This window comes from Capra hircus, chromosome 5, assembly GCF_001704415.2.
Source record: "Capra hircus breed San Clemente chromosome 5, ASM170441v1, whole genome shotgun sequence".
Classification (NCBI taxonomy): domain Eukaryota; kingdom Metazoa; phylum Chordata; class Mammalia; order Artiodactyla; family Bovidae; genus Capra; species Capra hircus.
This window is the reverse complement of record NC_030812.1, coordinates 61,548,767-61,566,740: the sequence shown is the minus strand read 5'-3', so window position 1 is coordinate 61,566,740 and position 17,974 is coordinate 61,548,767. Positions and strand designations below refer to the sequence as shown.

General features: G+C 39.0%; 1 protein-coding gene across 5 annotated transcripts in view; it reads right to left on the bottom strand.

Annotated features, from left to right (window-relative positions):
* APAF1 (apoptotic peptidase activating factor 1) overlaps positions 1-17,974 on the bottom strand; it is an 82,480-nt gene that overhangs the window by 10,668 nt on the left and 53,838 nt on the right. For 4 of the 5 annotated variants that reach the window (XM_013963999.2, XM_018047554.1, XM_013964000.2 and 1 more), the window contains 6 exon segments: positions 15,675-15,794; positions 13,539-13,655; positions 11,530-11,655; positions 5,586-5,705; positions 5,147-5,272; positions 626-751 (listed from right to left, as the gene is read on the bottom strand). In XM_013963999.2, the coding sequence (XP_013819453.1) occupies positions 626-751; positions 5,147-5,272; positions 5,586-5,705; positions 11,530-11,655; positions 13,539-13,655; positions 15,675-15,794 (735 nt within the window). 5 annotated transcript variants of the gene reach the window in all.

Sequence of the window (17,974 nt, the reverse complement as noted above, 5' to 3'; positions counted from 1 at the left end):
CTCTTCTACATTATATACCTATGCCTTCAATTTTAATTTCTCTTTCATTAAAAAAAAAAAAACTCTCCTTAATTATACTGGTTACCAAAGCACCCCAATGTCCAATCATTTTCAGCCACCCAGTGCTTCCAATACAACCAGCAGCAAAGAGCCCCATGAGGAAAGCAACAGGCCCTCCTCTAAATGTTGACTATTTAATGGATACAGTGCTAAAGAGACCTTTCAGTGCAGAAAACAGCAGAATTGCAATTCATTTATAATCTAGATAACAATTTACAAAAATTATTCTCCTCAAATTCTGCCACTAAAAACAATCTTTGGTTCAGATCCAAAAATTAGGATGAATCATTCTCAAGCTAACAGCAGAGAGCCAACCGCAAATAACTACGGCATCTGCCTTCTCACATACATAGGAAACGCTTCTAACTCTAAAATGAATTCTTTTCTGCAGTGGAGTGCAGCTGTGAACACAACGTGCACAGGAAACAGAACAAAGCATGCCTCATCCAACCAGAACCCCACGGCCTGTGCTTCCCTGTTACATTAACAAAGGGCCCCGACGTGGTACAGAGGATCAGCCAAAGCTATAAGAAAAACAGTGCTTTCATGTCAGCAAACACCCTACCCTGATTTCTCCATTGTCGTCTCCAGTCGCCAACATGGTATTGTCCACAGAGAAGGAAGAGCAGCGCACACAGCCTTTGTGGCCTCTCAATTCATGAAGAGGAGAAAGGAGTTCAAAACTCCAAATCTGGAAGGCAATTCAGATTGTTTAGAAATCTCAAAATAAGCATCTACAAACCCTGCCTCGAGTGCTGTGTGTGTTAGTTGCTCAGTCTGACTCTGCAACCCCATAGACTGTAGCCCGCCAGGCTCCTCTGTCCATGCAATTCTCCAGGCAAGAATACAGGGGTAGGTCGCCATTCTCTTCTCCAGGGGATCTTCCAGACCCAGGGCTTGAACCCAGGTCTCTTGCATTGCAGACAGATTCTTTACTGGCTAGTTAGACATAAATTCAATCATATGAAGTACTAATATTCAGCAGTTTATAACCTTTTATGGGAGGCCCAAATGCCAATTAGCAACCTTGTTAATATTTTAGTTTCCCTTTAATTATTCAAGTAAACTTCAGGATAAGGATCAAAGTCACAGCTTCCTTAACTTCTTTAGACTCAGAAGGAAGAACAGCAAAATGGTCTACAGAGTGATGAAGACTTGAGTGGAGTGCTGGCTCCACAATTTATTTGTTCCTTGGCCTAGGACAACCACATGAGCTTCTCTGGCTTCAGTTTCTGTATCTGTATGATGGGAATAGTAACACCTGTAAAGTGAAAATTAAATGAGATAATAGAGACTGAAATTCCTAGCCTATCTTTAGTTCTTCACTTTCTGCCATAAGGGTGGTGTCATCTGCATATCTGAGGTTATTGATTTATTTCTTCTGGCAATCCTGATTCCAGCTTGTGCTTCATCCAGCCCAGCATTTCTCATGATGTACTCTGCATATAAGTTAAATAAGCAGGGTGACAATATACAGCCGTGGTGTACTCCTTTCCTGATTGGAACCAGTCTGTTGTTTCATGTCCAGTTCTAACTGTTGTTTCCTGATATGCATACAGATTTCTCAAGAGGAAGGTAAGGTGGTCTGGTAGTCCCATCTCTTGAAGAATTTTCCAGTTTGTCATGACTGACACAGTCAAAGGCTTTGGCATAGTCAATAAAGCAGAAGTAGATGTTTTTCTGGAACTAACTTTCTTGCTATTTCAATGATCCAATGGATGTTGGCAATTTGATCTCTTGTTCCTTTGCCTTTCCTAAATCCAGCTTGAACATCTGGAAGTTCATGGTTCACATACTGTTGAAGCCTCACTTAGAGAATTTTGAGCATTACTTCGCTAGCATGCGAGATGAGTTCAATTGTGCAGTAGTTTGAGCATTCTTTGGCATTGCCTTTCTTTGGGACTGGAGTGAAAACTGACCTTTTCCAGTCCTGTGGCCGCTGCTGAGTTTTCCAAATTTGCTGACATATTGAGTGCAGCACTTTCACAACATCATCTTTTAGGATTTGAAATGGCTCAACTGGAATTCCATCACCTCCACTAGCTTTGTTCATAGTGATGCTTTTTAAGGCCCATTTGACTTCACATTCCAGGATGTCTGGCTCTAGGTGAGTGATCACACCATCGTGATTGTCTGGGTCATAAAGATCTTTCTTTGTATAGTTCTGTGTATTCTTGCCACTTCTTACCATCTTCTGCTTCTGTTAGGTACATACTGTTTCTGTCCTTTATTGTGCCCATCTTTGCATGAAATGTTCCCTTGGTATCTCTAATTTTCTTGAAGAGATCTCTAATCTTTCCCATTCTATTGCTTTCCTCTATTTCTTTGCACTGATCACTGAGGAAGGCTTTCTTATCTCTCTTTGCTATTCTTTAGAACTCTGCATTCAAATGGGTATATCTTTCCTTTTCTCCTTTGCCTTTCGAATCTCTTTTCATAGCTGTTTGTAAGGCCTCCTCAACTATTTTGCCTTTTTGCATTTCTTTTTCTTGCGGATGGTCTTGATCACTGCCTCCTGTACAATGTCACTAAACTCCATTCACAATTCATCAGGCCCTCTATCACAACTAATCACTTGAATCTAGTTCTCACTGTATAATTATAAGGATTTGATGAAGATCATACCTGAATGGTCTAGTGGTTTTCCCTACTTTCTTCAATTTAAGTCTGAATTTGGCAATAAGGAGTTCACGATGTGAGCCACAGTCAGCTTCCAGGCTTGTTTTTGCAGACTGTATAAAGCTTCTCCATCTTTGGCTACAAAGAATATAATCAATCTGATTTCCGTACTGACCATCTGGTGAGGTCCACGTATAGAGTCTTCTCTAGTGTTATTGGAAGAAGGTGTTTGCTATGAGCAGTGTGTTCTCTTGGCAGAACTCTATTAGCCTTTGCCCTGCTTCATTCTGTTACTCCAGGTGTTTCTTGACTTCCTACTTTTACATTCCAGTCCCCTATAATGAAAATGACATCTTTTTTGGATGTTAGTTTTAGAAGGTCTTGTAGGTCTTCATAGAACTGTTCAATTTCAGCTTCTTCAGCATTACTGGTCAGGGCATAGACTTGGATTACTGTGATATTGAATGGTTTGCCTTGGAAACGAACAGAGATCATTCTGCCGTTTTCGAGATTGCATCCAAGGACTGCATTTTGGACTCCTGTTGACTGTGATGACTACTGCATCTCTTCTAAGGGATTCTTTCCCACAGTAGTAGATATAATGGTCATCTGATTTGAATTCACCCATTCCAGTCCATTTTAGTTCGCTGATTCCTAAAATGTTGATGTTCACTCTTGCCATCTCCTGCTTGAGCACTTCCAATTTGCCTTGATTCATGGACCTAACATTCCAGGTTCCTATGCAATATTGCTCTTTACAGCATCGGACCTTCCTTTTATCATCAGTCACATCCACAACTGGGTGTTGTTTTTGCTTTGGCTCTGTCTCTTCATTCTTCCTGGAGTTATTTCTCCACTGATCTCCAGTAGCATACTGGGCACCTACCGACCTGGGGAGTTCCTCTTTCAGTGTCCTCTTTTTGCCTTTTCATACTGTTCATGGGGTTCTCAAGGCAAGAACACTGAAGTGGTTTGCCATTCCCTTCTCTGGTGGACCCCATTTGTCAGAACTCTCCATCATGACCCTACTATAATCCCTATACCAACCTACTATCTTGGCAGAAAGATGCTGTTCTTTTCCTTCCAATATTCTCCCTGGTGGTTCTGTCATCACCATTTAACAAGCACACACTGAAAAAATGTTCCAGACACTGAGCAAAGAACTGGTAGCACAAAGATAACCAGATTCAGTCCCTGACCTTGAAAAGTTTCTAGTTTAATCATAAATGGCTAAGCGAACAGTGGTATGAAGTAAATGATTAACATGAGAACATGTAATAGGAACACTTAAGGTAGAAGAGCTAATCCTGCCTGAGGGCCAGGAAAGAGTTCACTGAAGAATTGACCTCAAATGGCGATCTAAAAGCATGAGTCACGATGCACTGATATAAAATAGGATAAAAGGTTGAGTTGAGCCGAAGATAACAGTGTGCACAAAAAGGTGGAAGTAGAAGTAGTCTGGCACAGAGGAAACAATTCAGCAGAAAGAGACAGAGATGAGCTAAGGATATAGGCTTGTAAACCACCAAGTCTCAGAGGAGCTTCAACAGGGCACTTGGGCAGCAGCAGGGAAGATAAACTGGAGGAGGCGCAGACCAGTGGCAGGTCCACCAGTGAAAGAGGACAGCCTGGTCTTAGGGGTGGGGAAAAGGAAGAGAATAAGGATCCAAGAGACACTGAGTAGTAATCAACAGAACACAGAAGACAGGAAAATCCCAGGCAATTCCAAGGTTTACAGTTTGGAAAGATGGAGAGATAACATTCCCATTAACAAAGATGAAGAAAAAAGAATAGGATGGAGTCTTCAGTGTCCCCAAGCAGGCAGCATCATTTCACTGGAATATGATTTTCAGAAGCATCAATTTACACCGATTACAAAAAATTTAACTGTGGGTGTACAATTAAATGTAAATCTCTTTCAACACTTTTTATTTCTATAATATGCAGTAGATGCTGCCTTTGATTACTAACAGACAAAAATATATCAGTAAAGGAGAAATCAAAACTCCTCAGTGTCATTCACTTAACATATTTGGTACAAACTAAATGCCAATGGTCATCCTCCAAAAATTTATAAGAGACAGACATGTAGACAGAATATTATTTTTCTCTTTTACACATTAGTTAGTGTTCGTCACTTAGACATGTAGACAGAATATTATTTTTCTCTTTTACACATTAGTTAGCGTTCATCACTTAGTCATGTCCAACTCTTTGCAAATCCATAGACTGTAGCCTACCAGGCTCCCGTGTCTATGAAATTCTCCAGGTAAGAATTCTACAGTGGGTAACTATTCCCTTCTCCAGAGGATCTTCCCAACCCAGGGATCAAACCCAGGTCTCCCACATTGCAGATGGACTCTTTACCATCTGAGTCACCAGGGAAGTATTTTACACATTAGTTACACTCACAATACATAACCAACACTCAAGGTTTAGGCATGCACCTTTCACCCAATTGACCTACCTTTGCAGTCTTGTCAGCAGAGGTAGAAGAAAACTTAGCGCCATCAGAGGAAATATCACAAGAAAGAACTGTATCCTGGTGACACACAAAATCTTTTTCTATTCTTCTGGTAGTAATATTCCATACCTTCAAAGAAAAACTCAGAAGTTGACACTTTTTAGAACATTTTGTATTACTGAGCATAATTAGCCAGAAGAGAGCTATAAAACAAGAGCTTCAGCACACTGGTTGTTCTGACCTCTTTAAGCGCCTTTTAGTACAAATGTTCATAGACACACAGCAGATGTAAATGACTGCAATAAACAAAAAACAGGCATTTCTACTTTAGACATTTAAAAATTTAAGTATTTACATATCAGCCATCTGCTTTTGGCTGTCACTATATAATCAATACAATAGTAGAGTATTTCTTAACAAAGAAACGTCTGTTATAAATTACCTTTACTGTTCCATCAAATGACCAGGAAAGCAGTCTTGAATTTTTCAAGAGTTTAAAGTCTTTCACTGTTTCCTGGTGGGCTTGGAGAAAGAAAGGGTCCTCTGACTGCCAATTCCATATCTGAATATCAAAGAAATAAGTCTGTTATAACCCTTTTCTGAAAATACCCCATTAGAAGGGCAGGGGAGAAGCATTCCCTTGTCTGAAGTCTTTCATCTGCATGGCACTTCAGTAAAACATAGACAAGAACCAAATAAGAATATGGTATCCCCATTTTACAGAGAGAGAAGAGAAAAGCTGGAGCTAATTGACTTGACTAAGGGCAAAATAAAATATTTTTCCTCCTAAACAAAATTTGTTTCCTTCGGTTGCTTGGAGAGCAGTTAATTATATCAGAAGATAGAGAAAAGTCACAATATGCCAGTGAGCTCACCATCTGATTAAATTTTCCAGAGAAAATTATCCCAATTACATATTCATAGATTTCTGAACCTCACAAGCTAGGCCAAGCCCTGATTCCAGTTCAACGACTGAATCCTACTGGTCCTACTGCCTGTGAAGGTCCACTGACCAGAGCAGCTTCAAACCAGGTTGTGGAATTTCTGAGCTTCAGATATCTTAGCTAGCCCCCAGTACAATCTTCAAAATGACAAGTGATACAGTAGATCATTTCTCCCATGGCACTCCAGCAAGAACTCCTCATGACACGAGGGAAAGAGAAGAGACTGCAATGTTGGAGACAGGGCGTTCGAAGTAGGCTTGAGAAATGAACTGGAATTATGATTCACAAACGGAGAAGGGCATTTCAAACACACACTATGAATGCTTGAGTTAAAGCACAGGAGCAGGAAAAGGTGGAAAGGTTACAAGGACCTGTTCACAGTTTAATCTGGCTGGAGTACAGGATATGCAGAAGGAACAGTAGTGGGGAAAGGTTGAGAAGATATCCTAAGAAACAGCCCAGAGAGCCTGAAGCTAGACTTCTGGGCTTGAGGCAATTAGTCAGTCTCCCACAGAATTCTTTTTTTTTTTAACATAAGAGATAAAAAGATAAAGAAAAAGCAGCCACCATCTCAGATATGCACATTAATAATATTCTGGGTCTAGTTTCTGACTAGTGAAGGTTAAACAGTAGAAATCCCTTTGAGGCTTTTTCTATCAGGCTTAGGCCAAACCGTAAAAGAAATTACATCTCCTGAGCGACTGAACTAACTACCCTCTTTCTTTACTCCTCTATCCTCCACTTTTAGCACCCACCCTCCTACCTCCACCACGCCCTGGCTCTCAGACATCTCCATCTTTTCTGTCTCTGAGTGCCCATTCGCGGAAGCAAGGTTATCTTGTATGAGAGCAAGGGACCTTAGGAGAGGAGCTGGAAGTGAGAGTAACTCTGAGGAGAATGAATTAAGAATTTCAGTATTTTAAGAGCTCAATAAGATGCTAAGGTGAGGAGAAGAAACAGAAGCTTTCTGGCTCCCCAAATCGTATCAGACAAAAAGGCACCCTGAGTGACTAAACATAAAATACCCTGGACCACTGTCATAGAAAGTTTCTGGCTCCCTCCTTCAACTTTCTGGGCTTTAGCAGACTACAAGATCAGTGGTTTCTATTAACAGCTCCTCTTGGTTGACTGGTACTGCTATTCCCAGCTGTGTCTGACTCAGTGTTCATTCCTGACTGAGGTTCTTACTGCTACCTTCCACATCAAGAAGTTAGAGAGCCCTCCTGAGCAGACATAACAAAGAATTTGACAATCGCTGAGGGTGAAGAGACTAGCCTTAGCAGATTTTTTTTTTTTTTTTGGCAGTTGCTTTCTGATAAGGCAATGATGACAAAGATACTTTTTTGTTGGACTTAAACGTCCTGTGCTAATCAAATCATCTTATATAACAGCTAAACTTCTACCAACATTAGTCAAATGTATAAAGGTTGAGTTTGGCTATGTCTCTGCCGTTAGCTGTAATTTTTGCAATGTATGCACACTAGAATTTTTTCAGCTATATAAATTTAAATGTTTTAAAATGCTAAAGAAATCTTTTATACCTGTAAGAATCAATATATTTTCAATCTCAGGTGAACACAGCTACTATTTGGGCTTTATTTACATCCAGGTAAAAAGATAAAAAACTACCAAAATAGACCTCAATATTTACAGCTCTAGGTGCTATCATCAGGAGAGCTGATTCTTCAAATTTTGGCAATAACTTTAGTTCAGCTTGACAAAGATTTACCAAATCCCTACTACCTCGTAGGCACTAGGGATACAAAGATGATTAAAATAAACCTCCAAAACGGTGACTGTGTGAGGTATTTGCAGATTTGTTAATTAGCTTGATGGTGGTAATTATTTCACAATGTATACAGACATCAAATCATCACATTATATGCCTTAAACATACTACAGTTTTGTCAATTCAATCTCAATAAAGCTGGGGGGTGGGGGAACCAAACCTCCAATTGATTATTGACTAAAACACTAAAAAACTAAAACAAAAACCCAACTAGTCAATTCTTAGAAATACCTACCAAGAATTTTGTTACGTGAATCTATACACATTAAAACATTTTAAACGTTTTTAAATGTTAAAAAGTATTCTGAGTAGAGCAGAAAGAGAGGATGAAACACAACTCATTTCTAAAAATAACTTAACTCAGATTCTAAAAATATTCGTAGATATTATTTCTCCCTCTGGCTGAGAACATCTGATCTTCAAGCAGGTCATAAAGCCTATGGCTTTAGCTTTTGACAAAAAGGCTATAGAGTATATAATGTCTCAGCTGAATTTCATCAGATATAGCTTAGTTTTACCCATTTCAAAGCCATCTGGAGAGGAAGAAAAGTGAGTATTACACTGAGTTTCACAGCTAATACACTACTATCATGGGATTCCATAATGAGTAAGTCTCTGTACTAAAGGCAAACTTCATTCCAATCATATAGGACTCACAAAGACATAAAAGACTTTTTTCCAAAATAGTTTCTAATAGTATAAATACATGCAGGAAATACATAAATATATAAAAGCATACATACTAACTTCTGTTGAACATATGCATTTATCTCCTTTACTTCTAAAACCCCACTAAAATGACAAAGTCAAGAGAATGAGAAAGAAAATAACAAAACAGAGGCTGTAAAGCAGGAGAATGGTAACTGGCTTTGTAGACCCAGGAAAACAAGTCACTATTGAATACCAAACAAAGTCATTATGAGGGGAATAAAAGAGAATAAAGAGAATAATAAATAAAAAGAGAATAATGCTCCTAAAACTAGAAAGAAGACTCTCTGGATTCAAGGACAGCTGAGGGTAGGACTGCAGTTGTGAGATCAGGGGGAGCGGCAAAGGTCTGTACACTAAGCGCTGAGACAAGTGCGCCACCTGCAGCCCCCTCCCTCCTTCCCCCCTTGAGCTCTAGAGCCTGTCTGTGGGATCTACACCCTCCAGGCAGAAGACGGGAGACTCCTCTATAGGAATCTGACAAGACCAAGACAGACCTAAAGACGCAGACAACGAAGTTTTCCATCCAGATCGCCTTTCAGAGAAGGTCTCAGTCAACAAAGAGCATCCCAATCAGCATTTTAGCATCCACCTCTGGGTAGTGGATGACCACCACTCAGCTCAGGAAAGCCTTTAAAATAAGAGGCCAAAACAACCAAAAAGAAAATATAAGCTGGGACTTCCTTTGTGGGCCAGTGGCTAAGACTCCACACTCCCAATGTAGGGGGCTTAGGTTTAATCCCTAGTCAGGGAACTCGATCCCACATGCCACAACTAAGATCAAAGATCCCATGTGCCACAGCAAAGAACCAGCAGAGCCAAACAAATAAATATATTTGTAAAGAAAGAAAACAAACTTGGAGGGAAGGACAACTATGAAGGAAAATTAAATCTTGACAGAAAAATTATATATAACATATATTGTATCATTTATATATTATTTGGGCTTCCCTGGTGGTTCAGTCAATAAAGAATCAGCCTGCAATGCAGGAGCTGCTGCTGCTGCTGCTAAGTCGCTTCAGTCGGGTCCGACTCTGTGCGACCCCGTAGACGGCAGCCCGCCAGGCTCCTCCGTCCCTGAGATTCGCCAGGCAAGAACACTGGCGTGGGTTGCCACGTCCTTCTCCAGTGCATGAAAGTGAAGAGTGAAAGTGAAGTCGCTCAGTCAAATCTGACTATTAGCGACCCCATGGACTGAAGCCCACCAGGCTCCTCCACCCATGGGATTTTCAGGCAAGAGTACTGGAGTGGGTCGCCACTGCCCTCTCTGCAATGCAGGAGACTTGCCTGCAATGCAGGAGACCCAGGTTCGATCCCTGAGTTGGGAAGAAACTCTGGAGGAGGAAACGGCAACCCACTTCAGTATTCTTGCTTAGAGAATTCCATGGACAGAGAAGGCTGACAGGCTACAGTCCATGGAGTTGCAAGAGTCAGACATAGCGATTAAACCACCATATATTATTTACATATCCATCTATCCTCAGAGAAGAAGATATTTCATCTACAAAACAAGAATACCTACATACTCTCAAAAAGAACAAATAAAATTAGAAAGGCTCTCCAGCATTAAAAATACACCAAATGAAAAGCTCAAAGAAAGGGATGGAAGATAAAGCTGAGGAAACTTCCCAAGAAATAGAGCACAGTATACAAAAAAGATGAAATGTAGAAAAAGAAAATCAGATGATCAGTCCAAGAGATCCAGTATCTGAATAAGGAATAACAACAGAAAAAAGAAGAATATGGAAGGCAGGGGGTGTCAAAGAAATAATTCAAATAAACCTCTCTGAATTGAAAAACATAAGTTTCCAAATTGAGAAAGGTAGTGAAAGTCCAAAACAATGGACGAAATAAACACACTAAGACATACCATCACGAAATTTCACAATTCTAAGGACAAATGGAAGATCCTAAAACCATCCAAAGAGAAAGATTAGGAATCAGAATGGCTTCAGACTTCTCAACCTGAGCTCTAACATCTGGAAGAAAATAGAACATTGTCTTCAAGGTTTTAGGGTAAAATAATTTCCAACTACAACCAGGTTAAGTGTTTCCTGAACTGCACTAAGGCAGAAAAGGCATCCATAGTACACTTGTTCTACTTAGTCTGAACAGTGACACCAATGACCTAAAGAAAACTTTTTTGTGATTGTGTTGGGGTGAGGGGGATTGATAAAAGGGTGGGTGCACACACTGGAGGTAAGCAGGAGGAGAAAAAAGCTAAATTTTCATCTTAATATGAAAAATTCAATAAATTGTCAAAGCTAAAAATTAAGAATCATCACTATAAGTATGCACTGTGGGAACATGAAGATAAATAACAACAACAAAAAAATCTAAAAGCTAAAAGCGGTGGTTTAAGAGAAAGAGAAATGGGGGAGTCTGCTTTTATTAAAGAGCCTTGTAGTACTATTCGAGTTTTAAAAGTATATGTACTAGAACTTTGATTAAAAATAAAGTTTAAAAGAACATACAGTAGGCTTAAGACCTCTATACCCACAATCCTTAGCTTTGGTAAACAATTCTTTTTTCACAAGATTTTAGCCCTATAATAAATATCTTACACTTAAAGGAAACAATGAAAATATTTCAATCTAAAATAATTACTATTTTACTAGTGTAAAGAAAAATAAACAGAAATTACATAAATGTGGCATGAAGTATACTGACACAAATCCAAACACCAATACAGGTGGGAGAATTCAAATGAATGCTTGATTGACAAAGTAAACAATCTCCCAGTAGAGGGCTCTAAGCCAAACTGCCTGCCTCATGCACAGAAAAATACAAAACAGAACGGGTTTCATTTATGCCCATGTGCATAATCTAAAAGGAAGCCCAAACTCATCTGAAAGTTTAAACATGTGCTGGATTTGAGTCACAACCAAAGTGTTCCCTTGTTGGAGTCAGCGTTACACCCATTAGGAGGGCAACCTCCCTCTCACCTGAATTGCAGAATCATCAGAGCTTGAGATAAGAGTCTTTCCATCAGCTGTGAACTGGATGTGCCGAACAGTGGTTTTGTGCGCATTCCTGGATTGGAAGATTCTGTTGTTCAGGAGTTCTAAAATCTACAAAGCAGAAAACCGCAGAAAGTTAATACAAGGATATTCAGCAACACCTGAATTACACTCTGAAAATATTAAATCAAAACTAGACTACAGAAGGGCATAGAATTTGCATCTCATAGTGCTTTCAGTTTAACTAAAGACACACAAGTGAATAGCACAAAACAGACACACCTGTGCACACGCACACACATCTACACTCAAATAAAAAAAATAACCAGATAGCAGTGGGAACCAGTGGTCCTTCTGAGTACTCAGCTACCCAATTCATCAAACAATGGCAGTCTAAGCTCAGCCTCCAAAAAGCAAATGACATTTAAGATGGATGAGAAGGAAGAAAGAAAAACATCCGCAATGAGAGACAAGGCAATCTCTTTTCAAAATAACAGAGACAAGGAAAGACAAAGGATGGTGAGAGACAGGTAAAGGAAAAGAGGGTATGAATGGGCTGGAAGGCAGTACACTACAGAGACTTAAAAAGGCTGAAGATTAATATGACAAATGCAGAGATTAAGAAAAGTAGAACATAACTCAAAACCTAATGACTATGTCAAAAAGGCTGTCAAATAAATTCACATCAAAAAAGCAGATAAGCCCTAAATAAGTACAGGGGATATAATGTACAACATAATAAATATGATTAACAGTGCTGCATATTATAACTGAAAGTTACTGAGAGTAAATCCTAATAGTTCTCATCAAAAAGGAAAAATAATTTTCTATTTCTTTAATTCGGTAACTACATGAGATGGCAGATGTTCACTAAACTTATTGTGATAACCATTTCACAATGTAAGTCAAATAATTATGCTATACAGCTTAAAATAACATACACCGTGTTGCTATTTAGTCACTAGGTAGTGTCTGACTCTTGTTCGATCCCATGGACTGTAATCTGCCAAGCTCCTCTGTCCATGGGATTTCCCAGGCAAGAATACTGGAGTGGGCTGCTATTTCCTTCTCCAGGGGGTTTTCCCAACCCAGGGATGGAACCCATGTCTTCTACATTGGCAGGCAGACTCTTTACCCCTGAGCCACCAGAATGCTGTATGTTAATTATATCTCAGTAAAGCTGGAAGGGGAAAAAACTCAAAAAATATAAATATATATAACAGTCTCCTCTTTGTGGGGCAAATGGAACTGGAGAGTATTTGTATAATTCCTTATCACAATGAAGCCAATGTAAAATAAATGTGGCTAGTGCGATAATTAACAAATTAAGAAATAATTCCAAAAAGCTAGGTGAGAAAAAGTGAGAAAAACCACCATGTTCTCTGAACCATTATGTAGCTAGACAAAATATGCTTCTGTGATGAATTTCACTCATGATGAAATCACTTTTTTCCCAAAATGATTTCCATTATACTATCCTTTTTCCTTCAACCTGATTTTTATTTATTTAATCTTATTTGATAAATTAAGGATTTCAAGTGGTAAACAGGTGTACTTCTAATACCAAAAGCAGGACAGCAAAGATTGGTGAGGTGAGTAAATATAAGGTACCAACACTGAAATTCTCGACAAACCTGATCAGAACCAACATGGAAACAACTTACACCCCTATATGGCTGAGCTTCTAAGAAGAGAAAAAAATGCTCTTTGCATAACTAAATCTCTGAGAATGTTTAATATAATTCACGAACAGCAAGACAATTGGGCAGTGAATAAAGAACACAAAAACACAAAAAGTATGAGACAGAGCAATAAAAGCAATATGAAAAATATACAACCATAGGATTCTAAGATTATTTTTAATCTAACAGAGGAATGACTAATATACCATAGAAAGATTTATTTACTATGTAAGTCTACAAAGCCAGGTGTCTACTTAATTTTAAATAAAAACTATACTGCTCAGAATGCTTCTGCAGACGAGAACTGAATACCTGAATGGCTCCATCTTCAGCTCCGAATGCAAGGTACTGAAGATGTGGACTTAAACAACAGCAACTCACTTGAGCTTCAGTTAGGTAATCAATCTGACCTGTGTTTCCATTAATGAGCTAATGAAAAATAAGGCACAATCAGGTATTAGACTGTAAGAGCCATTTTTGTTCTTTAGAACAGAGATTGGAAAATAAAACAGAAAATAAACTGGAAAAATAAAACAGAAAATAACCAACAAGAGCTCCCAGGGGAACAACAAAGCCCTATTCTATTCTCAGCAGCTGCATTTAGCACTTCACACTTTCATTTCATTTTACTTTTGTGGTTCATATACATTTTCATAAAATAAAATGAGCTTTAAAAGGTTTAAAAAGCAGCTGCTGTGCCGGCCACCTGAGACACATCTGCCTGATTTGTAATCTCACAGCTAGCTCCACACACTCTTTCCCATTTCTTCACAGAGCCCATTTTAATAGTGCTATCGTTTGTTAAAATACACTTCTCATTTTTCAAGGAGTTTGGTGAAACAGGACTGAGACAGACATTATATAAAAAGACAAATTAAAATTAAATTGGGTTTTACATCCTCCAAATTCTTCACCAGACACTGCATAGTAAGATTTTTTTTTCTCCTCTTTCTTTTGGGAGAAGGAGGCACTGGAGAAGAACCCATTAGCACAACTTGGGTGGCTGGACTTGTAAGGTATAAACTAAGAGCATCACATTTCATAATCTGTACCAAAACTAAAGATTATTTTTTAAAATCCCACTAACAAAAATGCCTATCATTCAACTAAAACATGTGGCCCGGGAAAATATTTCTCAAGCTTAAGTCAACTGTCGGATAAATCTAACTAAGCATTACAACCTAAAAGTCCTGAATTATTTTTCAATATGAAATAAGCAATCACCTTTGTTTCAGGGACAAAGATTACAGGATCAATCAATCAAAGTAGCTTTTTCTTTACAATATTTTATCCAGCATGTTCTCTTAGGCATTCAAAATGACGACTAAACTATTAAAAGGCGAATATCTTTCCCTCAAAAATCAATTTTCATATTCTTTTAAGTAGTGACTAAAAAACTGCATGTTCACTTAAATGGAATGATTACTGGTCAGTTTATTCTCTAAACTCTTCCACAACCAATGACATAATAAAATGATACTTTTAATAGTCAGATGACTTCTTTAAGTCTTACAGTTACGATTACTGCTAAAGAAAGGTTATACAAATTTTAAAAAGGTAATACAAGTATTGAACTTGACAAGAAAACTGTAGTAGGAAAAAACCGCAACTGGAACAATCAGTCTGCTAAAAATCAGTAACGAGGAAACCACGCTTAACTCCACATTTCAATTCATACCAGAAATACAGGACATGAGGAGTTCCTCATAAACACATTAAGGACAACAGTAAAACTTGTAAAATACAGAACAAGCTATATTTAAGAGGTGTCTCACTGCTGGATTCTGACCCTCACAGCAGACAAGGAGAAATTACCACATGCCGTAGACAATTTATTCCCAGATCTCTGCTTCCTGTATTTGGACTCCAACATGACCCTTATAAACCAGCTTACAGATTTTTTTAAATTAAAAGGACCTTCTAGGTGAAGAAAGTGAGCCTCTGAGAAGTGATGCAATTCACTCAACATCACAGAACTAGCTGACGATAAAGCTTGAACTTGTACCTGGGTCTCCTGAGTGAACAGTCACTGTTCCCTCTACTACTTCCAGCTGAGCTTTGCAGCTCCAGAACTTAAGCTCTGGCCTCCCCTGCCAGTCTCTCTCAAGCTTGCCAGCTCTCACACCTTCCATGTGCCTGCTCCCTCTACTCCCCTCTCCTCTATTCTGTTTCTCTCTCCACTCCAGTTCCACCCCAATATTTTGTCTCATTTTCTTACATGTTCCTGCTCCCTGCCTTCCAGTTAACAAAAGGAGAGGAGTGTGGTAAAGCAAGGTTTAATTTTAAATACTAGCATTATCTGAGCCTCAGCTCAAAACCTATGTATTTATTCAACTGACATCTACTGAGCATTTCTTAGATACTAGACAATTATGCCTGATCAAGTCCATTTTGAATTCAGAGTTTGATCAAAACAATTTTTCCAACTGTTTTCTAAAAAATACTCACTTGCAGACGTCTTATATTGTCAACTGCAAGAACCGTCACTTCCTTTTCTTGAAACACAACATCTATCTCTTGCTTTAACACTGTAGCAGAGTTCTTACATACTTTCTTTGTCTCCCAGAGCTGATTAAGAGATTTAAAAAAAATACAGTAGGATCACTGCATTCTCTGAAATAATGTAAAGACAGTCTTAGTCTTAAAACCGTATACAACCATACTTCATGCTCCAATGCTAGAAAATTTTCAATTAGATTATAATTCAACAGTAAATATTTATTAATTGCATAAGTAGGGCTTTCCTGGTGGCTCTTTTCTGGTAAGAAGCAGGGCTTCCCTGCATTCAATAGTAAGAAGTAGGTAAAGAATCCACCTGCCAATGTAGAAGACACAGGTTTGAAGTCTGGGTTGGGAAGATCCCCTGGAGGAGGAAATGGCAACCTACTCCAGTATTCTTGCCTGGAAAATCCCATGAACAGAGGAGCCTGGCTGGGCTACAGCCCATGGGGTCACAAAAGAGGCAGATACCAATGAGTGACTAAACAACAGTGCATGCTAAGATGCCTCAGTCACATCCAACTCTTTGTGACCCCATGGACTATAGCTCACCAGGCTCCTCTGTCCATGGGATCCTCCAGGCAATAACACTGGAGTGGACTGCCAACTCCTCCTCCAAGGGATCTTCCTGACCCAGAGATCGAACCCACGTCTCTTATGTCTCCTGCATTGGCAGGCAGGTTCTTTACCACTAGCTCCACCTTATTAACAAGAATAGTAAGAAGCAGTCGTTATTAAGAGCAATGGGTGCTAGAATCAAGATGCCTTAGTGCGAATTCTAGTTCTACTGAAAGTTGTGACTTTGGGTATATTACTTAACCCTGTGTTACTCAAAGATGAGTCTGCTATTTCTCAAATTGTCTGACAGCAAGATAAGGAGCCTGAACCAGAAAGAGAATCAACTCTATCACTAAACACACTGTTAACAGTATGCTTATGATACAGCTGATTTTTTAAAATAAGACTTTCTTAATGAAGGAAGCACAGCTGATTTACATTCTGGCTCAAGCTTATTGAGACTTATTACACTGTAAATAGCACTGACATAACCTTTCTGTGACTGCTTCCTCAGCTACAAAAAGGACTGTTGTGAGAATCAGCAAATTAACCCATTCACAGTACTTTGCCCAATGTCTGGCATACAGTAAATACTAAATGAATTCTAACTACAATTTGTACAAGATACTGCATAAGATGCTACTTGGACAGACCAGGGTCTCCAGGCTCAAGAGCCTAATTTAAAATGTGTGAACAAGTTGGAGGGGTAGTGACACATCAGAGGTGAGGAGGTGAAATTCTTATCAAGGCAGAATTTGATAAGTACCATGAGAAAATGACACAAAGTTACATGGCACTGAAGGAGAAAAGACAGTCCTCTGATCAGAATACTAGGAAAGGCTTTACTGAAAGCTTGAGGGGACTCGTAGGATTCTTAGGATTTCAACACGGAGAGATACAGGGAAGTAGGGTATTCCAAACGTAAGAAACACAGAAGCAGGGAAGCACAAGGTGTCTAGGGAAATGTGAGCAGTCCAGTGCAGGTTACTTGAAGGAATAAATCAGAAGACAGACTGGTATAGAATAGCCTTAACCATAGAGAATTTTAAGAGTAATTTATTAACTCCAAATGGTAGGCAAGGCAGTCACTATCTTTTTGAGCAAAAATGACACGTCCGCATTGTACATAAGGAAAATATCTCACAAGCAGTATGCAGAAAACCAAGAAAGAAAAGACTTGCAAAGAGATTAGTATAAGAAAGACAACAGGTAATGAGTACCTAAACTTGAAATGGAAAAGTAGAAATAAATGATAGAAAATTAAAAAGTAGAATCCTGCAAGACAGGAAACAAGACACAGATGTGTATAACGGACTTTTGGACTCAGAGGGAGAGGGAGAGGGTGGGATGATTTGGGAGAATGGCATTCTAACATGTATACTATCATGTAAGAGTTGAATCGCCAGTCTATGTCTGACGCAGGATACAGCATGCTTGGGGCTGGTGCATGGGGATGACCCAGAGAGATGTTATGGGGAGGGAGGTGGGAGGGGGGTTCATGTTTGGGAACGCCTGTAAGAATTAAAGATTTTAAAATTAAAAAAATAAAAAACTAAAAAAAAAAAAAAAAAAGTAGAATCCATTCAAACCTCATACCTGCCAGAGATGCTCAGAGGGCACAAACAAAACCTTGTGCGCACCAGGACCCAGGGAAAGGAGCAGTAAAAGAATCTAATAATATTGGCAAGTAA